Genomic DNA, 24,515 nt, shown 5'->3' with positions numbered 1-24,515 from the left:
TTGGAGATGAGATTTGGGCCAGACAGGAGGAGACATGAAGAGATTAAGTAAGAACAAAGGAGTCACAAGTTGTTGCCTAGGCAGAGTTCGGATAGGGGGAAGGGGCCGAGTTTGAGGCTGGGAAAGGGATTTTACAGACTGGTTTTACAAATTGCTATTACAATTTTACAATACAAATTGCAGTTACAATTGTACAAACTGGTTTTACAAATTGATGTTACAGACTGATGTTGCCAATTGGTTTTACAAATTGCTGTTACAGATATAGATCCCAAGCACCCCATCAGAACCACCATGCTTCCAGTCTCTTCCCCCCAGATTTATAACTTCATTGTTAACCTCAACTCCTTACTCTCCCTCATCCCACACAGCCAACCAGTCATCGTGTTGAGGTTTCAGGGTGCTCAGGACCCCAAAATACCAACACACTCTGTCCTGCCTGAATGCCCAAGCCTTCTTTCAAGTCTAAGAGAAACAAAGTTTATTAAAGATCTGCCATATTGGGTAGACTCTTAAAGAATCTGAGCATTTGTGAGACTTGTATTGACAAGAAGGTCAGAAAGAATCTGAACCAGATGGATCTTATATACAAAAGGACTGTAGGAAGGATCTAGATGTGGCTAAGTAGTCTGGGGTGATGAGATGAGGGTTCCAGGGAGGATCTTGATGGGGGTGGTCTGTAGATTGGGATAACTAGAGGTCAGACTCCAGGAACCAAGAGAATGGGATTTTTATAGGATAAAAGGTGGGAAGACATTTAACCCTGTTTGTTTTAGTTTCCTCATTTGTAAAATGATCTGGAGAAGGAAATGTCAAATCATTGTAGTATTTCTGCCCAAAAAATCCCAAATGGGGTCATAAAGAGTCAGATATGACTGAACAACAACAAATATTAAACATGGCATTATAAACTCCCTCCACAAAGGTCCAGCTTAGTACACCCCCACCCCATCCACAACATCTCAGCAAGGAGTGGCTTTCTTTTTTTTTGGTTTGTGAACATTTCCATGATTTTATTAGAGCACATAAGGTTGGCACTGGTATACAACAGAAAGGGCAAAAGAGGGACATGAGCTAGAAGCTCACCCAATATGTTCCTTCAGGTGTACAGTAACTACAGAGACTTTAGTTAAAAAGAATACTAAATAGGCCAATACAATAATCAAATGAAGCAATTAGTCACATGGGCTAATACTTCAACTCACTAATATTTAAACCCCCTATGGGCAATTCTTAATTACTCCCATTGAATGGGGGACCAATACAGAGTTAATTCTAGATTGTCTTTTTCAGCACCTAAAAACTAGCCTTCAAACTCTGCACTGAGATATGACTCAGGAAAAGCTGGGGGAAGCACCTTGCTTCTCTCTGGTTCAGCAGTCACCTTTTCTATATCCTACACTGCTGGTAGACAGCATCACCTTTCAGAATTGCAAAGCAAAGATCTGAGCTGAGCTGTTTTCTCTTCCTTTTCCAAGAAGGGAGGTGTTGGGAAAGGATTAAACATTTGAGTCTACAAATAACCTTGCCAACAACCAGTTGTTGCTGGGCTGCAGACACTGGGTGGAGAACAGAATGAGTGGTAACATCAGTACTGACTAATGCCATGGACAATTAGATGAGTTGACCCAGGAGACTGCATGGGCTTCCATGGTGCTCAAGAATGTAACTTGGTACCCAATACCGTACTAACCTTTTTCTGGGGCCCTGGCATCTGGGGCGAGCTTGGGGAATTTAGGCTAGTGGGTCCATAGCAATATATTATTTCTTGAGCCTTAAGGGAGTGGTCAACTGTCATTCCTGACACAGGGGGAGTTATTGGCCTGGTTAGGACTGTCTACAGACCCCAAGGCCTGGAGACTAAGGATGTCCTCATCTAGATAGGGGGATCCTGAGGGAAAGGACATGGAAGCAGATATGTAATCATTGAGCAATGGCAATCTGTTCCCCTAAAGGACTGTTTAAAAATGTGAAGAGAAGGAAGAGGGAGTTTTCTTTCCCTTCCAGTTACTGTCTAGAAGACATGAAGTTTGACCCATCTGGGATTGAGGATCAAGCCATCACAAAGAACAGCTGCTTCCTCCTCAGTGGAGTTATAAAAAATAGCTACAAACTGTGTAGACTAGAAAGTACAAATAGGAAAAATACTTTTATGTGCATATAAAAAGGTGCTCTAGCACCATGATCTCGAATACTCAGGAGGCTGAAGCCTGACCTGGCCTACAGAAAGGGGCCCAAAGGGAGGCAGTGGAGTAAAGTTGGCTTCAAGAGCAGAGGATAGCTTGGCTTCCTGTTTTCTCTAATAGTTATGACTTTTTAATGCTCAGTATTTTTCTACTGGTTTCCTGAAGAGCAAGGCTCTTTGGCGGGATGGAATTCTTCTGAAAACAAAACAAAACAAAACAAAACAAAACCCTATGTTGGGTTGGTGGAGACTCTCACAGTGCTTTGCATACTATATGTACTTAAAACATGCTTACTGAATTGGGCCTAAAAAGACCCCCTGGGATCACTTACAAGAATCCTCCTCCAGCTGGGAGGGGGCCTCTAGCCAGGGGTAAGAGGGCTTAGAGGGTCTGGTCAGTCAAATAAGACAACTAGCTGAATTCTGTTTCTTAGACAGCTGGTGTCTAGTGAGACTTGTAACGTCAGAATTGTAAGAAACTTCACTGATCATCTAATCCAACCCCTCATTCTTTCAAATAGGCTGGGAGAAGTCAAATGATGTGCTCAAGGGCAGAGGCAGACTACTCACCCTCAGCAAGCTCACAAAGTCTACTTAGCTGCCTTGTATTAAGCACCTGAGGGAATGTCAGCCCCAAGACGCAGAACTAGGAGCATGAGGGAGAAACTGCAAAGAGGCAGATATGAACTGGGCTTGACATAAGAAACAACTTCCTAACCATCAAGGGTGGAATGGGCAGGTAATGGGGCTCCTCCTCATTAGGGGCTGGATGACCAACTGTTGGGTAGAGTGTAGTGGGTGGGCCCAAATGGCCAATAAGGTCCCTTGCTGCTCTGGAATCTGGAGTCTGACTCATACAGAGAAGCAGGAGATCCAGGATTTGAACCCAGGTCTTTGGCTTCCATGTCTAGGATCTTTTTACTCCACCATGTGGCCTCAAGGTTGCACTAAGGCGAGCACCCAAGGACTGAGCCAAACGGGAGGGGAAGCATTCTGGTTGCCATTTCTCAAGGCCAGAACCGCAGCGCTCAGCTCAGCTCCAAGAGCCAGGTCTCCTTGTTTTTACCAGTGAGCATTTGGCTTACAGGGTCCTAGGGCTACAGCACTGCCAAAGTGACTCAAGGGGGCAGGAAACAAGCAGAGGAGGCAAACAGTACCTGGGGATGGAGGTCCTCTGTCCTGAGGCCCCACCTTACAAGGACCAAGGAGGCTGGCTGGGATGAGGTCTGATTATTCAGGTCCTCTCGTGACTTGTCTTCTTCAAGGGTGCCCTTGGTCTCCACCAAAACCTGGTTTCTCATTGAAAAACAGAGACCAGACAGTGTGGCCCCTTAAGGGTGTTCCTGGTGATACAGCTGTATCTAACTTCAGTTTCCCTTTTCCTTCTGACCTGAACCAGAGGGCAGTCTGGCTTGGGCCAATTCCCCCAAATCTTGGAAAAGAAAACAGTAATAAATGGAGAGAATCAGGGCAGACTTCCGGGGAGCAGAAACAGAGTCTCCTTTGGCCTGAAAGTTAGGCGGCTGGGCAATAGGCATATAGTTTGGTGCCTTCTAGGCCAAATGGCAGCTCTCTTTCCTCAGTGCTCCTCACCCCAAATGAACGGGTGGATTCTTGTCTTGATGCCTTGCTTGCTTTTGAGAAGCTAGAGTCAATAGGACAGTTCTGATGGAGAAAGATTTCAGTGGATCCAAGATTCAAAATTGTTAAGAGGACGGGTCCCGGGCTGCCGAGTCCTCAGGTGCTAGGGCCACTCGAGTGGGTCTTTCCCCATAAGAAACTCTGGAAGCCAACCAATTTCTTTTCTAAATTAACATTTAGGGTTCAAAGAAGGAGCAGCTGGAGGAAACTGTAAAGAAATGGAACCTGAAACAGGGAGTCCTACACCATCACTGGGGTTTCCAGAGAGGCCAAGGCCAGTAGCTGCATCTTGGAGAGATGATTCTATGGGAGTGAAATGTGTGAAGGACCACTCTGGCTTTAGGATCAGCTCCATCTTTGTGTCTGATGGAGGAATTTCTGTCACAAATAGGGACTGAAAGAAGCCACTTTGGAATAAGAGAGTTCATACAGCTCTGTGTCCTTTTGTCTGGGATCTTAGCACTGAAGGAAGGGCTGAGCTCGGGGACGTCCCTCCTTCAGGAATTGTGCATAAGTGGCTATGGATGGATCTTCAAAGGTAGATGAGAAGCTGAAGACACCAGTCTCAATATCTTCTGGCTTCATGGAAGTGATGTCAAGGAAGTAATTGGCATTAATATGATGCACCACAGTCCCATTGGGTAAGCAGATCATCATCTCCACAGGGAAGCTATACTTCTCCAGGTGCAGGTTGGCCAGCTCCTTCACGAGGGACCAGCTGCTGATAAAGTTGTCATTGAGGAGGGTGAGGATGGGCAAACTTTCCAGGACTGTCTCCCGGAGAGTCCGCCCTGAACCTCAGCAGTACTGGTCATCTAGGGCCCCCCAGAGCAGGATGGAGTGCACTAGTTTGTTTTCAGCCTTGGCTCGGTCAAATGCTTCAGTGAATGGCAGGTAGGTGACCTTCTTGAATGGGTACATGGCGAGCTTCCGCTGCTGGGTTGCCTCCTCCCAGCTGAGCTCCTGCTGCCACACAATATCCTCAAATACAAACTGGATGGGCTCCCCAGAAGGCAGGCAGCTGTCAATAACATTGCCATTCTCATCCTGGATCACAGAGGGCACTGAGGGGCCCTGGGATTCGAGCTCCATCTGAGGCAGGTAACTGATGTCCACTTCCATGCTGCTCTTCTCATTGGCTCCATACAGACACTCCATGTCCACATTCAGAGACCTGTGGTTAGGCACAAAGAGCTTGAATTCACAGACATGGGTGGCATCTTTGTGAGGATGATGTACCCAGTGAATTGTCCTGGAGAGAACCAGAAGGGAAAGTGGGGTGGCTTGTTGAGTTGGAACTCGGCTTGGATCCTGAAAGCCATGGTGTAGTAGGAGACACTGATGGCTGTGAGGCAGGCCACTGCGCCCTGGGGTCCAAAGCGGGCCTTCACAAAAGGCCTTGGGTGGAACATACTCAGCAGTTTGTGGATGGTGACCTCTTTGCCTTTGGAAGGAGGTGGGTAGAATCGGTTATTAGAGAGATATCCAGTGAAGATGCTTAATTCACTGGGAATAATCCACCAGGGTTCTCCCAGCTCCATGTTGCTCTTGGAGGGCAGGAAAGGCTTGAACTGGCGAGCAGAGAACTCCATGAGCTCTGAGGCAGGGGTTCTCCATTCTTGAAGTCCAGACAGGGCAAGATGAGAAACCCCCAGAAAACCATCTTTGCTCTTTGTCATGGTCTCCAGGAGCAGGGGCTAGAATCGGGCTACTATGGATAGCTTTTCCTCTGAGGACAAGTTTTCCTCTATGTATAGCATCTCACTTGGGCTCGAGTTGTGACTTCTCTTCTTCCTCATAATCAGTGACAGGCATCGACCCTGTGATTTTCTCGGCAATAGGCTTGAACTCTTCTGGGCTGATAGACAGGTCTTTGTCTAAATCCAGAGAAGAAAACAGGTACAGGCCTTCTGTCCCCAGGGACTTTAATGCTGCTTCCCTCAGAGCCACGGCCTGGGCTTCCCGGTAGCTCGTGTATCCCCAGGTGGCAGCAGCCGCAAGGAGCACCCCTAGCAGGACCAGGCCCCAGCGGGCTTGGTGCACTGGAGGATCCCGGGGCTGCGGGGCTGCCAGCTGGGACTGCAGCCCCAGACCATGGTGACCACGGCGGCAGCTCCCAGGATCCAGCCCCTCAGAGCCAGCCAGGCCCCTCCAAGCCTCCGCTGCCCAAGGAGTAGTTTTCAACTAGAGCTAACCAAAAAGTTATTTGGATGGTGGAAAAGGAGAAAGATTCAGTGGATCCAAGATTCAAAATTGTTAAGAATTTTCCTTCTTAATTATGTTTTGCATGACTGCACATGTATAATTGATAGCATATTGTTTGCCTTCTCAATGGGTGGGGAGAAGCTGGAGGAAGAGAAAGAATTGGAAACTTTGCATCAGCTGAACATGCATATGAACAGAGATGAACTCTATGCACATACCCTGCAGAAAACTAACATTCTATATGTATTGTTATATGGCAGCAGATCTTAGCTTTCTTTTTGGATCTTAGATCAGTCACAGTCTGTTGAAGCCCATGGGCCCCTTTGCATTTTACATACACAAAATAAAATACATAGAATTACATATGAAACTAATTATACTGAAGTACAGATAGCAAAACTTTTAAAAACAGGTTCAGGGCCCCTGGTTAAGAACCAATAATATATGGCTTTTGAGACATGGAATATAATTGCCTCCAAAGAATTAAAAATTGAGTAGGGGTGGGGAATCTGTGGCCAGGCTATATGTTGCTCTTGAGGTCCTCAAGTGTGGCCCTTGGACTGAATCCAAACTTCACTTGAGGATCTCAAGCTCTGTGAAGTTTGGGAAGGGAAGGGAAGGGAAGGGAAGGGAAGGGAAGGGAAGGGAAGGGAAAGGAAATAAGCATTTATTAAATGCCTACTATGTGCTATGCACTGTGCTAAGCAAAATTATCTCCTTTGAGCCTCACAAGAACCCTGCAAGGTAGGTACTGTTATTATTCCCATTTTATAGTTGAAGAAACTGAGACAGATAAGTGACTTGCCCAGGGTCACATGGTTAGTAAATGTTTGAGGCCTCTTGAAGTCAGGTCTTCCTGATTCCAGGCCCAGTGCTTTATCCACTGTGCCACCTAAATATTAGGTGAATCCTCTGTGGGAAACTTTTTTAAAAATTTAAAATTGTATTCTGAACTTAGCAAACATCAAACAAAACAGGCATTTCCCATCTACAGAGTAGAAAAGAAAAAGAGGTTAATACATGTGGAACTTTTACAAAGAAATACTTCAGAAGATATCAAAAACAGACAAACATATTCCCCCAAACAGGTGGGAGGCATAATTCTCCTCCTCCCCTACACCACCTCAGTCTGTGGGGAGGGGAAGGGGATTAGGTACACAGTTTAACCCAGTTCCAATAAAGGACAGTCCCAGTTCCAAGTCCAAAACCCTCCTGTATCAGAATCCTTGGCATCATGGCTGTCGGGGTGTCCATGCTAGGCTTCATCATCCCACCTGCAACCCTGTATCCAAAGTCATGATGCCTGGAACTGAGAGGCCCAAATGAGGATCACCTCAGACAGACACCTGAAACTGAGAACAACCAAAATAGAACAGAAACCAACACCCCCAGGCCCATTTCTCAAACCTGGGCTACAGGCTCTCTTTACAAAAAGAGTACTGCTGAGGCGGCTAGGTGGTACAGTGAGTAAGAACTCTGGCCCTGGAGTCGGGAGGACCCAATGGTTCAGGCCTCAGATACTTAACACCCACACACACACAAAAACTGTCTGTGTAACTTTGGGCAAGTTACTTAACCCCAATTGCTTAAAAAAAAAAAAGTACTGCAGAAAAATGGTGGAGGAGAGCCTGCTCTGTTCCTCTCCCCATTTTAAAGACCCAGGCGGCCAGTCAAGGAGATTACTCCACCCATGTGGTAAGAAACCACTGAGTTCCTTCCGTGTTAGATAAATTGGGCATGCTCAAAGGCTCACTCCATGTTAAAGCTGGCCACACTCAGGAGCTCAGGCTGCACATAGAACTGCAGATCTTTCTTATATATTGCCCGTTTTTCTTTTAAAGTATATAACTTCACCTAGTACCTTTCAAAGCTGTACTTGTCTGGTCTTTCTAGCCTTTCTTCTTTTCTGTTTTTGAAAATAAAAAAATGCCTCAGTAACATTTTGTTCCTTTTTGTTTTTGTTCTTTTGGTCATCCTACCTCTGTCTTTACTTGCTCTCTTCTTTCCCTCCCGAATGCCATAGGGAAAATAAAGAAAAGAAAAACAAAGCCCTTGGGACAAACATGCACAGTAAACAAAACACATTCTGGGAAACATATGGTGGCAGCAAAAGTCTCACGAGATGTACATGGATGGGTTGCAATCTGTATTGCTGAAAGGAACTTTTGAACCCATGAGGTCACAAATCTATTTGATAAATTCACCCAGAATTCAGAAAAGAAAGAGTTAAGAGTTGAAAGTTTATGGAGGTGGGAATACCTTAAATCATACCTGATAATCACGAAATATCATATTTTGGCCAAAATTTGAATTAACCAAACAGACTGTTTTGCCTCATTTTAAAAAGGCTCTTTTTTCTGTGTCAGCCACTCCAGAGACTAGATAAGGCTGGGAGTAGAATTTAAAAGAGCACCCTGAGATCATAAATTCCAAACAGACCCAGCTTTGTCTCACTCTCGGAGAACCCTTATCCTTATGTCAACCACTTTATGGCTCTTAAGGACAAGACCCTCAACTCAGGCATTAACTTGACTTTTTCTTATCTTAATATTTTCTGGGCATATACCATGTTATGGAATGTAAATGGTAAAGAAAACAGATATTTTGGATCATAATTTCAATTGACACTTGGTCAACTCTTGTTTTATTGTATTTACCATTTATTCAATTAAGAAAATTCCTTTCTCATACAATGATTAAACCATTATGGGGATCACAAATTCGTGTGACTCAGTCACCCTGTATTGGGATGGTCCTAAAATGTACTTAAAATCTCTCATCCTTTTGTTCAAAAATCAGTCAGGACTCAACTCCTGCCTCCTTGTACAAGTAATACTAGCTTTAAGGGAATAGCACATAAATGTTGTAATCTTATATTACTATTTGTCTGTCTCCTTTAACCAAACCTTTGAAACAGGTTGACATACCTTAAGTACAGAAATGGCATCTGAACTGAGAATTTAATCTATGATCTTATTTACACTGGGGTAAAGGTTGTCATTCCTCTTTTTCTAGAAGTGTAAAATGAGGAACAAATAAAAGTTACGTGATTTTACTAGTGTCTTATGGTGCATTAACCCTTTTCTCTAGTAGAAAGATGAATTTGGGGTAAAGATTGAGGGTGTGGAAGAAGGCCTTTGATGTCTTCTCAGAATGCAGACTGCTGATTAGCACTTTACTAGGGGAATCTAAGAAGAAGTAAAAAAAAAAAAAGTACTAAGATGCCTTGACTCTTGGGAGGAGGGGAAACCAGCTTTCTGCTCAGACAAGCAGTTTGTGAAAAATGCCAAAGAATTGTACTGAAGTAGGAAGAGGGTAATAGAGAGGAACAAGAATCATTGACAGTGGGAAATCACTGGATTATCTTGTGAAAAATTCTATCCACTTCCAGAGAAAGAACTGATGGAGTGCAGTTGTGAAGAGGTTACCCATAAATTGGGTTAGGGTTGCTCTGGAGACCCCAAAATACCAACACACCGGGTCCTGGATGAATTCAACTCAAGTCTTCTCAGTCAAAGAAAAGTAAAGTTTATTAAAAGTTTGCTTGTATTAAGCACAGAGTAAGTCTGTTTAGGTCATTCTATGACACTCTCACAAACATGGAGACAAGACGAGGTCTTATATACAAAAGGTCACGGGAGGAAATTAGGGGTGGTCTAGGGGAGGAGTTTAGGGAGGGTCTTTAGGAGGAGTCAGATGAAGTCAATGAGTGATTAAGGGCGGGAAGTTGCTGGAGGCTACCTGGAGCCCACAATGGTAGGCTAGGCCAGTTCGAGGGTGGATGGATATTTTGATAGGCTCAAGGGTGGGAAGTAGACGGACAATGGAGGGCTAAGCTAGTAACAGAGGTCTGGGCCCAGCCACAGAGTAAAGCTTATGGCCTCATGCAAATGCCTCATCAAATGGGATGATTCAATCAGAGTTCAAGAAGGGTTCCCAGAGCCTGCACCTCATCAGATGGAAGCATATTTTTCCCACTTGCTTCCTCTCCCAACCTGGCTAATACGGAAATGTTTTATATGATTTAAAAAGAAAAAGAATTACCTAGTCCAATCCCGCTTATTATATAGACAAGGAAACTGAGTTTTACAGAGGTTAAGGGACTTGCCAAAGTCACACAGATAGAAAGTGGCAGAGTTGGCATGTGCACCAAGTTGATGTTTGTATTAAATAGTGAAAAGAGCAGATACCTAGATACTGAACCTGTCAGTCAATGAACTTTCATTAAGCATCTTTTGTGCCAGGCTTTGTGCTAAGAGTTTAGGTTACAAATAGGAAAGACAGTCCCTGCTCTCCAGGAGCTTACAATCTAATGGGGAAAGTCTACACAAAAGGAAGCTACATCATATTTTCTATTTACGTGGTTGTAGTCATTGTGCATTTTGTTTTTCAATATCTGCTTACCTCACTTTGCATCAGTTCGTGGAAGTCTTTCCATATTTCTATGTATTCATCATAACCATAGGTTTCCTACAGAACAGTGCTATTTCATTACATTCATGATACAATTTGTTGAGCAATTATTCCCCAGTCAAAACTTTGTTTCCAGTTCTTTGCTACCCTCATGAAAATCAAATTACTTTAAATACTGTAATGGAAGATTGATGAGATGCTTCCTCTGGTGGGTTTAGGATCTGGGAACTCCCTTGAATCTTCCCACTAGATCTTCAGTTCCCCAGAGGCCAAAAGTACTCCATAGTCTGTTATCTCCTGGTAGCCTTCAGTTATCTCCCATCTGTGGTTGTATCAAAAAATCTACAACCAAATCTCTTACCTTTAAACTATCCTAGCCCTTCATTGTCTGTCACCTCTGGCTATTTCCCACCCTTGATTCGATCAAAATCTCAAACTCTAGGTTCCTCAGTCCCATCAAGATCCTGCCTGGACCCCCCCTCCCATCACCCCAGACTACTAGACCACCCCTAGATCCCTCCCACAGTACTTCTGTACATAAGAGGTACATAAGATCCATTTTGCCTCCTTGAAGGGGCTGAGATTCATTCCAACTAAGACTCAGTCTGTGACAGATTGTTCTGGGCTGCTTGTCAATTCAAGTGGCACAAATACTTAGGCTCCTTAAAAGTCCACCCATTATGCCCAATAAACTTTGTTTTACTTTTACTGAGAGGTTTGAGTCAAATTCATTCGGCAGGACCCGGCATGTTGGTATTTTGGGGTCACAATACTCCTAAAGCCCAAACCTCAGCACCTTCATCAACACCCTTTACAATGCATGCCAGAAATGTGTGTGTGTGTGTGTGTGTGTGTGTGAAGGAATCCTGTAATGAAGCAATTCATACTACAAATAATACTCTACCAACAAGCTTTGAGTCAGGATTAGAACAATACAATTTAATAAATGGTGAGTTCCTCCTGGAATCTTCATTTTGGGGAATGACCCTGAACAGAGATGTTTCACTCTCTGGACTTAGTCATCATGCTTCAGCTGCCCTCTCCCGCAGCCTTGGGGGAGGGGGAGGTTGGAAGTGGGGGGACTCGAGGTGTCAGGGAGTTCAGAGTCTAGGAACCCCAATAACCAGAATCCCCAGTCTGGAATGAATTCACCAACTCAAGCATTCTGAGTTAAGGTGGCAAAAATTTATTGATACACTATAAAGCTGGCAAGAGCTCTTAGCGAACCTGCAATCTTAGAAGGGCACAGCTAAAGTTTATGTAGGATAACTCTGGTGAAACCTCCGGCAAATATGCTAACTAGCCGAGTGAGGGCAGGATTAGGGAGGAGTTAAGAAGTGGTCAGTTCTTAAAGGAACACGCACTTTTAGTATCTACAGCTCAGGTATTTTACTCAGAGTTCATTGGGAAATAGCCCAAGGGAGGGCTACTTGGAGGTGTGGTTTTAGGCTTGAAACTTCACTAAATCCGCTTTTGGTCAGGGCTGACCACGATCCCACCCATCAATGTCATATTTGACAAGATGTTGGGAGTATACATATGTCCCAAGCTAACTAGGGATTCAGGACATACATAATGAGCTAGGGAGTTACTTATAATCTAGTGAAGGATTCATAGGTGCAGCTTGTTATTGTACCTGGGGAGATAAACATTTGGATGGGGCTTGATCTTGAATAGTTGCTAGGCAGAGTACTGGCAGGAGAGAAGGGGCAGAGATAATGCTCTGAAGCTGGGGAAATCTGAGGCTAGAGAGAAATGTGATTTTACAAACCGAGGTTCAAGCACAGGCACCCAAGCACCCCCATCAGTCTCATCTCCCAATGGTCCCCCTTCTCTCATTAACTCCTTGAACCTCCATTTTGAAGAAAGGTTCAAATCAGTCAACTTTCATTCTCTTTTTCCACTCTCGCACCCCAGACCCCTGCCCATCCCAACCCCTTCAACTCCTTCTTATGTGTGGTCTATCCCTATTAGAAAAACAGCAGCGCAGCTAGGAGACTCAGTGAATAGAATATTGGGCTTGGAGTCATGCGGACCGGAGTTCAAATCCAACCTCAAACACATCCTAGCTGTTCGACCCTGGGCAAGTCACTTCACCTGTTTGCCTCATTTTCCTCATTTCTAAAACGGGGATGTTATTAATAGCACTTGCTTTCCAGGGTGATTAGGAGGATCAAATGAGATAGTGTAGTACAGTGCCTGGCACATGGCACAATATCAATACTGGTTATTATTATTTAGAATGTAAGTTCCTTGAGGGCAGGGACTGTCTTAATTTTTGCTTGCATTTGCATGCCCAGGGCTTAACACAATGCCTGACAATGGTAAGGGCTGCATAAATGACTACGGACTTAACCTGCTGACTAATAAATGTTTAATCTAATGTGAAAAAGCAATCAGTGGAGGTGTACAGGGAATCAGTTTCTTCCAAGTGGGGGCACGCGGAAGTGGGTGAATGGGAGCGGGAGCCCTGGGAGCCCAGTTCCCACCCACCCTTCCAGCGTTGCAGAGACTGGATGGGCTGGTTTTGACTGCATCTTTGACAGTTTGCTGTCTTTCTCTCTTCCCCTGGAAATGAATGGGGAACCTGCCCTTGGGCACCCCACGGGGCTTGGATCTTAAACTGAACACGGTGAAATTTACTAAGAATTGGCTAGAAGAGGGTGAAAGTGCCTGACAGCTTTGGGATCGGCTCAGGTTCTTCCTCCTCCTCCCTTCCTGAAGGGGGCGGGAGCAGAGCTGGAAGGCGGAAGAGGCCGCTGGAGATCTCGGGATTGGGAGGGAAGGAGGCAGGGTTCTGGCGAAGGGAGGGAGGGAAGCCGGCAGTTAGAGGCGGTTCTCGCGACGGGCGGGATTTGAGGGGGTGGCCCTGGATTGGGTGAGGCCAGAGGTATAGGCGGGGTCTACCCCGGAGCTGGGCGGAGTTGGTAGTTTGTTGCTGTCAGCGGGAAGTAGGTACACTGCTGCCCCTCCCCCCCCCTCCCACCAAGGGCTGAACTTCCAGCGGGCGGGTGCGGTACCGAGCCCAGATCTGGATTTCTCCGCCTCCCCCTCCTCCCAGCCCAGGAGCAGAGTTAGGACCGACCCAATCCATACCGGATCAGTGCAGACTTTAGAACCCGGATCAGGAAATCTCGGGTCCCAGACCGGGAAATCCCGGAAACTGGATCAGTAAAGAGCGGAGCTCGGACCTGGAAGCCCCGGAGCTCGGATCGCGGAGGGGGTTCCCCGAGCGCAGAGCCCGGAACCTGGTTCACGGCTGAGGCCAGACGGGACGGAACGATGTCGGGCCGCGGCGCGGGCGGGTTCCCGCTGCCCCCGCTGAGCCCCGGCGGGGGGGCAGTGGCGGCGGCCCTGGGGGCCCCCCCGCCATCCTCGGGGTCCGGGATGCTGCCCGGAGCGGCGTTGAGGGGCCCAGGGCCTGCCGGAGGCACTGGGGGGCCCGGAGCCGCAGCCTTCCGCCCCATCGGGCCCGCGGGGCCCGCGGCGCAGTACCAGGTGCGGGGCCGGGGTGCCGGGGCTGGGGCGGCGTGGGGCGTCTGGGGCTCAGGTGAAGGGGCCTGGGCGAACACCCGCCCGCAGAGAAAGTGGGGCTCAAGGTGCCAAGTTCAAAGGTCACTCTTCAGCCAAGGGTCAAGGCCAACTACAGTTAGGGTTGGAGGGAGGACCTAGAACACAGAACACCAAGTCCGGGGCTCCCCAGGCCAGTGGCCTCCCAGGATAAGGGCACCATCATAGGTGCTCAGACTTTGGAAGGGAACTCAGAGGTCATCCAGGCCTCATCCCTCAACCCCCCATTTTACAGATGAGGAAACTGAGGCCAAAAAGGCTAAGTCACTTGGCCGATGTCAAATAGTAAGTGTGGAATTTGAACCCAAGCCCTCCGATTCCAAGGCCAGCACCTGTGGGAAGGGCAGGTGGGGATGGGATGGTGAGTGGAGGGAGATTTGGTGCTATGTGAACCTGAGTAAGGCCAGACCTGGCATAGGTTGTGGAGCAAAGGAAATCTAGTTTGGCCACATGAGAGTAAAATGCCACATGGGCTGGTGAAGGGAGTGGGGTAAAAGGTGTCTGTAGAGGTGGAAATGGAAATGAGGGGCATTGGGGTATTGGTGCAGCTGGAGGAAATCAGAGCTAGATGTGTGAGGTGCCTCTGGTCCTGGTCAAAAGAAGGCACGTTAAGGAGCGGGGAGATTGCTGTTGGCAGAAAGGGTTTGAGGCCTTCCATGGGAAGAGTAATCATGGGTTTCTGGAGGGAGATGAACAAACTATGGGAGCTTAGAGTTACTTAGGGGTAGGGTGCCTTTGATGGCAACCCCATTGCAGGAGTAGGGTTTTCTAGGAAGTTTTTGCTTCAGGCATTTTTTATTTTCTAGAGCCATGAACTGGTAGTGTTTTATCTTGTCTTGGCCTGTTTTAATGATTTTATGTAACTCCCAATTATTTTTTTGGAGGGAGAGATGGCAACCGATGGGAAGCTTAGAATTAAGTTGAATAAACTTCTTCCTCATGCACCAGGACCAGACCCTCCAGTAGAGATCCATTGGGTTTCCTCCATCAGGTTTTTCAAAAAATGGGATATACCTCAGTTAAGCCAGGTAACCTAGATAAGTTCTTAGGAAAGGAGGCCCGGCCCATGAGAACCCAGCTACAGCCCAGTTACAGGCAGGCATTCTTCTCAGCACTTCACCATCCTTGTGTCTGGGAGCTGATTGCAGCAAGAGGGTTCAGAGACACTCTGCTGAGTCCAGGTCTGGGTCTAGAGGAACCCAGGAAAAGATGGGAATTCTGAAGGATAGGAGTTAGCTGTATTACCCTTTCTGCCTCACTCTCTACTGTCCCAGATGTCTTAAAGTTTATTCATAGAGCTAGAAGTCAAAGGTTAGTTATCCTTGCCCCTAGAAAGCAGGGATTTGTTCCAGACTCTAGTTAGTTGGGGCCTCGCACCTGTTTAGCCCAGTTACCCAATTTCTTAGTTGTTTTAGATTGTTTATGAATCCTTATGAGAGTTAATGTCCTCATTCCCTACACACCTGTTTCATTTCTCTTCACTTTTGGCTATGCTGAAGACTAAGCTACCTACCTTAGTATGGGATTTTCTTTGCTGATCCACCCAGTCATTTGTTGCTGGGGTTCCCTCTGTTCCTCTTCTCCTTAAGTCATCAGACTGAGGGTACTAGAAGGAAAGCAGCTTGCTGTGGGTAGGGGAACACCTGTGCATTCTGCCAGGGCTCTAAGATAACTGGGTTTTTTTTTTTTTTGTTTTTTTTTTTTTTGCTTTTTGGAGGAGGGAAGGCAAAGCAATTGGGGTTGTGACTTGCCCAAAGTTACACAGCTAGTAAGTGTGTCAAGTGTCTGAGATCAGATTTCAACTCAGGTTCTCCTGACTCTAGGTCTGGTGTTCTATTTGCTACCCCACCTAGCTGCCCCTTACCTTTTCCAGTTGATTGGCTATGACAAGCCATATTGACCCTAGTAGCAAGGCCCTGAAGAAAACAGGTTCATCTCTCCTACTTCCTGCCTTGCTCATGAAGACTTTGAAAGCCAAGGTGGTTCCAGGGAGGTCCAAAAACAAACCAGTTCCTTGAGCCTATCAACTTTGACATGAATTGCCAGTATCCTGGGCAGCTTCAAGCCTAGTACTGACTCAGGGCTAAACTAAAACCCTTCCCTCTTTGAGATGATTAAATGGCATTGAATTATATTCCCTTTCAATTTTCTCTTCTCCCCTCCCTTCCCACTGTCTCTCAGGAGCAGTAGGAATGGAATTCATGGAAATAGCCTTGAACATGGCAAGTTCAGAATCAGCCAGACTATTTAATTTATGAGACTTTAGGGAAAATCAGTGGTCCCTTGCTCAGATAGTGAAGGGCAGATCTGGATCTAGGGGAATTTGGCAAGGATGGGTGGGGAGATCTTTCTAGGCCAACTGGCTAAGCCAAGGAGTCAGTGAGCCCTCCTTGTGCTTTGTCCTAGACCAGTTAGCAGGATATCTAGGGGGTAGAGAACTTTGTATACTACTAGGAATGTAGGATGAGCTAAGGGAACAGGGCTACTGTAGTGAAAATTAAGGAAGGAGGTAGTGGGGTACTGCTGTAAAAAGCGGAACAACTCAGCAACTGTTGGTATTTGGACAGCTTAGCAATAGTGTCCTTAAGACAGCGACATGCTTTGTCTGTCCCCTTAGAACTTTTAAAGATCTGTAGGTGTAGTCTGTTCCACTTTCAGCTGACCCTTTTGGTCAGACATGCAGGGTCACTAAAGTGCATTTTGGCTGTTGAAAAAGTTGTTGTTTGGAGCACCATTGCAGAGGTACACTGTCCCTGGGCTTCACTATCTACCCTTGACAAGCCAATCTTTTCTCAGTCTTATGCCCTGATTCTTGTTAAGTGATAAGGGCTGAACCAGTTCTTGATTCTGGTTCATACTCAGTTCAAGGAAGGTGACATGTCCGTGATAGTCCAGATAGTCAAGAGGTGGGGTTAGTACTAAATATAGGGAAAAGTGTCCCCAGAAGTGATCCAGATAGATCAGGGGAAACAAGACTAGTTCCCTAATTAAGGAACTAAGGCTGGGAGCTTTGTGTTTAGGATTGTCTCTTGGGAAATGGGATAGTTTTCTTAAACCAGCACATAATCCAGGAAGAATTTGGGGAGGGATTGCAACAAGCTGGGACAGGATATTGTAGAGTGGTCTCTTTTCCACAAGGCCTTGTAAGTTTGTAACCCATCTGCCATATGGGAGAGGCCTGAGCCTATGGGGAGCCTGAGGCAAGGAAGTCTGGAGCAGATGTCTGGGCTAGAACCTGTACCTAGCCCTACCTTTGCCCTTTCCGCTAGGCAGTTCCTCTGTTTATCTGAGCACCTACCAACAATGGAGGTAAATGGTGCTCTAAGGCCTCTGAGGAATCTAGGGGAGGGAGTGTACAGAATCCCTTTGCACTCTTCCCTCCCGTTTGTGCCAAGCACTAGATTATTAGCAGGGCTGAGATATATAGGGTTTGGGGAGTAGAGTTGAGGTCACAACAGTGTGACCGGGTACTTGGATATAATTGATCAAGCCATCAGCATTTATTAAGTGATTATGTTCCAGCTACCGTAGCAGGTGCTGGGGAAACAAGGACAAGAACCAAAAAAGGCCCTGTCCTCAAAGAACTTAGATTTCACAGAGAGAAACATTATGTGTGTACATATACAAAAGAAATTTTTAAAAAGATCATTTTGTTGAGGGGGGTGTTAACTAGCATCTGGAGAATTAGAGGGGTCAGTACTTGAGCTGAGCAGTGAAGGAGGCTGTAGGTTCTAAAAAAAGAAGTTTGGAGATGGAAGGTCTTTTGTATGTGAGGAACAGCAAGAAGGCCAGATGAGCTGAACTGCAGATTTTGGGAAGGAGAGGCATGTATAATAATACTGGAAAGTTGGGTAGGGGACAGATGGTGAAGGCATTTAGATGCCAGACAGGAGTTTGTATTTGAGCCTGGAAATCATGGGGGCCACTGGACTTCACTGAACAGTGGAACTGTGCTATAAGATTATAACTTGGGCAACTGTGAAGAGTGGATTGGATTAGAGAGACTTGAGGCAGGGAAACCGATTCAGAGACTATTGCTTTAGTTTAGTCTAGGGCCAACAAGGGCCTAAACTAAAGTTGTGGCTGATGAGTGGAAGGAAGGCCAGGAATATGAGGGATGTGGATGCAGAAACAAGAATGGGAAAACGATTGGCCCCATGGGGGGAAGGAATGTGAAGACTTGGGGTTGTGACTGGAAGAATGGTGGTGCCCTTGGCAGAAATAGGAAAGTTTAGAAGAAAGGTAGATTTTATTGGATTCTTTTTTTTTTTGAGGGGAAGAAAGGTAGATTTTAAGGGGAAAATAGTGAGTTCTGTTTGGACATGTTGAATTTGAGATGCCTATAAGATAATTTGGAAACGTCCACTAGGCATTTGCTGATGCAGAAGTGAACCAAGGAGAAAGTAAAGTTGGGTATATAGGTCTAGGAGTTATCTGCATAGAAATCATAATTGAACCCTTAGGATTTGAATGAGATAACCAAGATGGGGGAAATATAAGAAAAGAAGGCCCAGAACAGAGCTTTGAGGTTACATCCTTAGTGACAGAACAGGATCTATGTGGAGCAGAGGAGACTGAGAAGAAAAGTCAGATAGGCAAGAAGCCAGCCAAGAGAGAGCGTCATCAAGACTTCGAAGAGGGAGTCAGTGTCAGATGCTTCTGAGATGTCAAACAGGATGAGGATTAAGAAGAATCCATGGCATGTGGCAATTAAGAGATCATTGCTAACTTTGGAGACAGCAATTTTACTAAAGTGGATAAGATGGACAGCCAGATTGCCTAGTTCAGGAGTGAAAGGAGACGAAGTGGAGGCAATAAGTGTAGTTTTTTCTAAGAATTTAGTTATAAAAGGGAATAGAGATATAAAACAAGAGCTGAGTGGACTGCAGGATCAAGTCAGGGTTTTTTAAGAATGCAGAGACCTGGCTATGTCTGTAGATACTCGGGAATGTGCCAGTAGATAAAGAGAAACTGAAGGGTAAGGGGTGTGTGTGTGTGTTGATGATGATGATGATGATGATGTTGATTGTGGGGATAGTATGCTGGAGGAAATAGGAAGGGGTGGGGTCAAGGATGGAAGCAGAGGCATCTTCTCTCTCCCAGGTTACCTAGGTGCCTAAGCTTTGAGTGAAAGGCCCAATTTGTGTTAGGTATTTGGGATATTTAAAAGTCCCAGTGCCTCTGCTTTGTTCTTTTCCCCTCTTCCTAGATCTCTTTGCAGTGAGTTGATGGGATATGGAAAGCCTTCTTTCCCCTCTTAACCCTTTCATAGACACAGTCCCCATTGTTAAGAGTCTCACCTCTTACTGCTTGGTGGTATTGATGGCACAAGTAGATTGTTTTTTTGGAATCAGAGGCAGTGGCAAGGAGATGGGGGTAGGGTTGAGGTAGGTAGGAGGGGCTGTTTGTGGCTTTGACCCACCAGTTATCTGTCTCTGAACTACACTCTTTAGTGCAGCTACATTATCAGTGTTAGCCTGGCTTCTTTCTAACATAGTGGGTGGCGGCTTGTAGACTAGAATGGCCTGGCTAGGATGCTTCCCCTAGCTCACACTGTAAGCCTGGGCATAAGGGAGAGGCTCTGTGGTACCAGGTGATGAGCCCTTGACATGTTGCTCTGAGCCCACAGGAAATGTAGCCTGGGGAAAGGTAGCACAGCTGCATTCTGGGAACTAGAACCTGAGAGAGGTTGGGTTCCTCCCACCAGTTCACTCTCTAGAGGAGAGATTTTCCCCTTTTCCTTTGTGCTCTGGTAAGGCTACTCCCATCCTATTCGCTGGCACAACTGCCTGGGAGATTAGTGGGGGTGGGGCAGGTGGGGCTTATATTTTTTCATTCAGTATCCTGTTCCCCTTTGTCCTCCACTTTGTGGACTCTTCAGAGCTCTATGTAGCCCAGGGTGGGAAATGGGCCGTTAGTGACCAAAAGGACCAGGATGGAGGGGCTGGGTGGAAGGCCTTGTCGTGCACACCCAGTAACCTATGTCCCAACTGTTCCACTTTCCCTGCAGCGTCCTGGTATGTCTCCAGGAAGCAGGATGCCTATGAGTGGCCTACAGGTGGGACCCCCAGCTGGTACTCCCTTTGGCACAGCTTCTCCACTTCGGCCTGGGATGCCACCTACTATGATGGACCCATTCCGGAAACGTCTGCTTGTGCCGCAGCCCCAACCTCCAATACCCACCCAGCGCCGAGGGTAAGTCCTATCTGTTTTCCCTGCCCTCCCAACCTTTTCTGACATAAGGGTTTTTTTCTGGTCTGAGATCAGAGTGAATGAGGCTTGTTTTCTGATAGTCCTCTTACAGGAGAAAGTTGAGAAACTAGAGCTTGGAGCAGAGAAGTGATGGGGAGAGATGGTCTGTGTGTACTCATTAAGCAAGCCCATGAGTGAGTGTCTGATGTCTCTCCTTCCTTCGCAGGCTGAAGAGAAGAAAGATGGCAGATAAGGTTCTACCTCAGCGAGTAAGTATTAGGCTTAGGAGGAAAGCCCTGTAGGTAACTGGCAGAGAGAGGGAATTCCCTTAAATTGGATATGATATAGTGGAAAGAGAATGACACTTAGGAGTCACAGGACCCGAGTCTTACTACCTGTGTGACTTTGGACAAATCACCTAATCTCTGGGCCTCAGTTTCTTCATCTGCAAAATGAAAGGGTTAGATGATTTCTGAGGTCCCTTCTAACCCTAGATCTTTGATCCATAAATGCACATATTTTCAGCTGATATGAAGTTGGGGAGGTAACCAAGGGTTGGATGTTTGATGCTTACTTATCCTTTTCCCTTCCCCAACCACAAGATCCGGGAGCTAGTCCCAGAGTCTCAGGCATATATGGACCTCTTGGCCTTTGAGCGTAAACTGGACCAAACAATTGCCCGTAAGCGAATGGAGATCCAAGAGGCCATCAAGAAACCATTGACGGTGTGTATATTCCCTATTCCATTCCTCCCCAAATTCTCTTGCCTTTATTATAGCATCAGTGGTCCAGGGTAGGGTTGGGGCAGGATTGTTGAATTTTTCCATCCTCTCATCCAGCTTAGGGAGGTGTGGTTGTTCTCTTGCTCTTTAAGGTTTGGATTTGATCTAGAATTCAATGTAGACCTGCTGTGAGGCAGTCCTTTTAAGGTGGCTGGCAGTCTTTTTAACATGGCCTAACCTTCACTCCAAGGGATGCCCTGTCTTTTTTTGTGTAGCAAAAACGAAAGCTTCGAATCTACATTTCTAACACGTTCAGCCCCAGCAAGCCAGAAGGTGAAGCAGCAGGAGCTTCAGGGGCTACAGTGGGAACCCCAGGGTCTGTTCCAGCAGGAGACAAAGTGGCCTCCTGGGAACTTCGAGTGGAGGGGAAGCTACTGGATGATGTGAGTTGAAAATGAAAGGGGTTTGTGGGGAAAGGACAGAAGGGAGGTAAGAGATATTAGGTTGTCATTGAGAACTCCACCACTCCCACCCCATCATCACACAAAGTCCTATTGTCTCATGAAAGTCCCAGATTTCCTTCAGTACCAGGACTGGAACAGTCCTCATTTTTGTTTGGGGGTGGGGTGTCAGCTAATTAGCACCCTCCTTCCCATCTCTTAGCCCAGCAAACAGAAGAGGAAGTTTTCTTCATTTTTTAAGAGTCTGGTCATTGAGCTGGACAAGGAGCTTTATGGACCTGATAACCATCTGGTGGAGGTGAGACCAGCCTAAGCCAAGGGAAGAGTAAGGTGATCCTGTGAACTTTGGGAACCACAGTTTGATATGTTTGGGGGACACAGAGTCCCACATGTGGGGAAACTATATGTATTGTTCCATACAATGGACCCTTCTTCCCCTCAGTGGCATCGTTTGCCTACAACCCAAGAGACAGATGGCTTCCAAGTGAAACGCCCTGGGGACCTTAATGTCAAGTGTACCCTTCTGCTTATGCTGGATCATCAGGTGATTTTCTAGGGCTACACTTTAGTGAATACATGGTTGCCTGTGTGGCAGCTGGGCTTCTGCTCTGACTTTCCACCCTGGTCTCTCCACAGCCGCCCCAATACAAGCTGGACCCTCGGTTGGCTCGGCTACTTGGTGTGCACACCCAGACCCGGGCTGCCATCATGCAGGCACTGTGGCTATACATTAAGCACAACCAGCTGCAAGATGGGCATGAGCATGAATACATCAATTGTAATCGCTACTTTCGCCAGGTCAACACTCCAGTACCTCCCTTCTGTGTTCCCATCCTGCTCTCTGCTTACCCCTTCCATGCCAGCCTCCCTGAGTCCTTTTTGAAATAGCTTCTGCTTCACATTACTCTGCAAGACTGCTGGTCCTGTAGGCCCTGGGATGCCCTGTGTACCCTTCCCAAAACTTCAGCCAGCTACCTACCCTCCCCCGCCACTCCATGCCCTCTCCTGCCTACAGCCTGGCCCTGTCTTACCCAAGTTACTCCTTCCCTAGATCTTTAGTTGTGGGCGTCTTCGTTTCTCTGAGATCCCCATGAAACTGGCTGGGCTGCTGCAGCATCCAGACCCCATTGTCATCAATCATGTCATCAGGTAAACAAGTATTTGGAGGCTTAGAAGGACCACCCTTACTTTGGTCCTTTAGGAAAATGGTGAACCCTTTTGCATTTGCCATACAGAAACTAAATGGGTCTTAGGGTTGCATGGGGGAGTGGATAGCCCCAGGATCCGTGGTCTGTATGGCATCTCATCCTTTTCCCTTCTGGTTTGGCCTAGTGTGGACCCCAATGACCAGAAGAAGACAGCTTGTTATGATATTGATGTGGAAGTAGACGATCCACTCAAGGCACAGATGAGTAACTTTCTAGCCTCTACCACCAATCAACAGGAGATTGCATCTCTGGATATTAAGGTAGGCTTTTGCCCTCTAGGGGTAAGCTGTAAGTTCCTCCTTTGCCCCCATGCCCTAGAGACCCCTGGGATGGGGTATCTGTTCTTATGCTTTGAATTCAGGGCTTTGAGCAGAACCCCAGGGAGAATGGGTTTCCCCTGACACAACTCTCCTCAGATCCATGAAACCATTGAGTCCATCAACCAGCTGAAGACTCAGAGGGATTTCATGCTCAGTTTCAGCACTGACCCACAGGACTTCATTCAGGAATGGTTGCGATCTCAGCGGCGAGATCTCAAGGTATGAGATGATAGGTTAGGGAGGGAGGTGATAATAGTATATTGACTTCCAGTCTGTGGGTTTGATTTTACAGCCAACAGTAGCAGAGATACCAACTAATTTTTCCTCCCTACTTCTTTGTTGGACTGCTAGGAGTCCTCATGGTTTCTGCTCTCTCTCCTCTCCTAATAGATCATCACAGATGTGATAGGTAACCCAGAGGAAGAAAGGCGAGCTGCTTTCTACCACCAGCCCTGGGCCCAGGAAGCTGTAGGGAGGCACATTTTTGCCAAGGTGAGGACTAGTCAGGGTTTCCTGGTCTTTTCTTTCCTCTCATGAATTTGCAGGTTTCAGGCTCACTTATCTTTTATTTCTCTTCCCCCTCGTTTCCCCAATTCAGGTGCAGCAGCGCAGGCAGGAACTGGAACAGGTGCTGGGAATCCGCCTGACCTAGCAGCTCAGGGAGCCTTCTTTATTCCTGCAGCCACTCCCTCCTCAGACTGGAATGGTGCCACCCTCTGTGCCCCAGCTGGGCTTAGAGGGAGGTGGGATAAGATGGGGTGGAGAAGCTTCCACCACCCCATCTCCCCAGCTTTAGTTGCATAAATGTAGTCATAGGATTCATAGTCGCTTGGGCCCCACAGCCTTATTATTCACTTTTGCGTTGGCTTTAATTGGGTTCAGCAGATGCTTCCTTTGTCCTTATGGGCAGGCCTGAGCAGGACCTCTGGGGGCTGTGGCAGCCCTTGGGCTTTGATATTGTAATTGCAAAATTTCAGAACCAAAATACCCTTGGGTTTTTATGTTTACAGGTGTTGACCTCATGGAGGTCAGAGTTGGCCCCAGGGAGCCAGGCAGGGGTAAGAGGGCACATCCCAGGCTCTCCCTGGCCTTTCTAAACCAAAGTTCTTTGTCATTCCCACAAGCCCAGTGTCACTGCTGGTCTCTTCCTTTCCTTCAGGTATTTGCACTATTTGGGGAACAGGTTTTCTAGTGGGAAACACCTTTTTGTATAGGGATTGGTTGGGGGTTTTCCTAGGAGCTCTACCTGGTGCCTCCCCTTCATTTTCTTAATCTATGCAAGCGGCTCAAGGGCTCCAGCCGCCATCATCTCCTTGAGTGTCAGGCAGTAGTCCCAGCTTTGCCCCTTCATTAGGGAATAGAAGGGGGTAGGATAAAGTGAAGTCTCCCTTAGGAAGACAACTCCTTTGGCCTCAGAAAAGCAAAAGGGTAGGGGAAGTATGGATGTTTGCATGGTGGAGGGGAAGGGTGTTGCTGCCTCATAGGGGCTGGGGCAAGGGGAGTGGACGGGGCGGCAAGTACCACTTTTTGGGGTTTTTTTTGGCTAGTTTGGAAATTTTCAAATAAATACTTTTTGTTTATTGGTGTCTTCTGAGTCT

At 46.7% G+C, this 24,515-nt stretch overlaps 1 protein-coding gene and 1 pseudogene across 3 annotated transcripts; one reads left to right on the top strand and one right to left on the bottom strand.

Moving 5' to 3' along the window:
* Positions 1-3,911: 3,911 nt before the first annotated feature.
* LOC138152770 (selenoprotein N-like) lies at positions 3,912-13,538 on the bottom strand (annotated as a pseudogene).
* On the top strand, positions 13,421-24,497 carry SMARCD2 (SWI/SNF related BAF chromatin remodeling complex subunit D2). Of its 3 annotated transcripts, XR_011166108.1 has the most exons (14): positions 13,425-13,942; positions 20,025-20,209; positions 20,433-20,475; positions 20,809-20,931; positions 21,204-21,371; positions 21,592-21,687; positions 21,832-21,933; positions 22,026-22,187; positions 22,441-22,538; positions 22,722-22,857; positions 23,014-23,136; positions 23,308-23,409; positions 23,516-23,927; positions 23,962-24,497. XR_011166108.1 is itself a non-coding variant. In XM_069076262.1 (13 exons), exons 1-13 carry the CDS (start codon positions 13,727-13,729, stop codon positions 23,567-23,569), a joined length of 1,608 nt encoding a protein of 535 aa, XP_068932363.1. In that variant the 5' UTR covers positions 13,425-13,726; the 3' UTR covers positions 23,570-24,497. The 3 variants fall into 3 exon arrangements, 2 of the variants coding, with proteins under 2 accessions (XP_068932365.1, XP_068932363.1); XM_069076262.1 differs by having other exon boundaries at positions 23,516-24,497; XM_069076264.1 differs by lacking the exon at positions 21,592-21,687 and having other exon boundaries at positions 13,421-13,942; positions 23,516-24,497.
* Positions 24,498-24,515: the final 18 nt, after the last annotated feature.

Source organism: Petaurus breviceps, unplaced genomic scaffold, assembly GCF_028583685.1.
Source record: "Petaurus breviceps papuanus isolate PSGF00001 unplaced genomic scaffold, PetGlider_PUasm1.0 90925, whole genome shotgun sequence".
Classification (NCBI taxonomy): Eukaryota; Metazoa; Chordata; class Mammalia; order Diprotodontia; family Petauridae; genus Petaurus; species Petaurus breviceps.
Note: the sequence above shows the minus strand (reverse complement) of the source record. Positions and strands in the feature narration are given on the sequence as shown.

What these genes read in the sequence shown, in the direction of transcription:
- SMARCD2 (XM_069076262.1), top strand. Translation starts at nt 13,727, where the DNA reads ATGTCGGGCCGCGGCGCGGGCGGGTTCCCGCTGCCCCCGCTGAGCCCC. An exon ending in CTGATAACCATCTGGTGGAG is followed by an intron (nt 21,688 to 21,831) that starts GTGAGACCAGCC and finishes TCTTCCCCTCAG; the next exon opens with TGGCATCGTTTGCCTACAAC. An exon ending in TGCTTATGCTGGATCATCAG is followed by an intron (nt 21,934 to 22,025) that starts GTGATTTTCTAG and finishes GTCTCTCCACAG; the next exon opens with CCGCCCCAATACAAGCTGGA.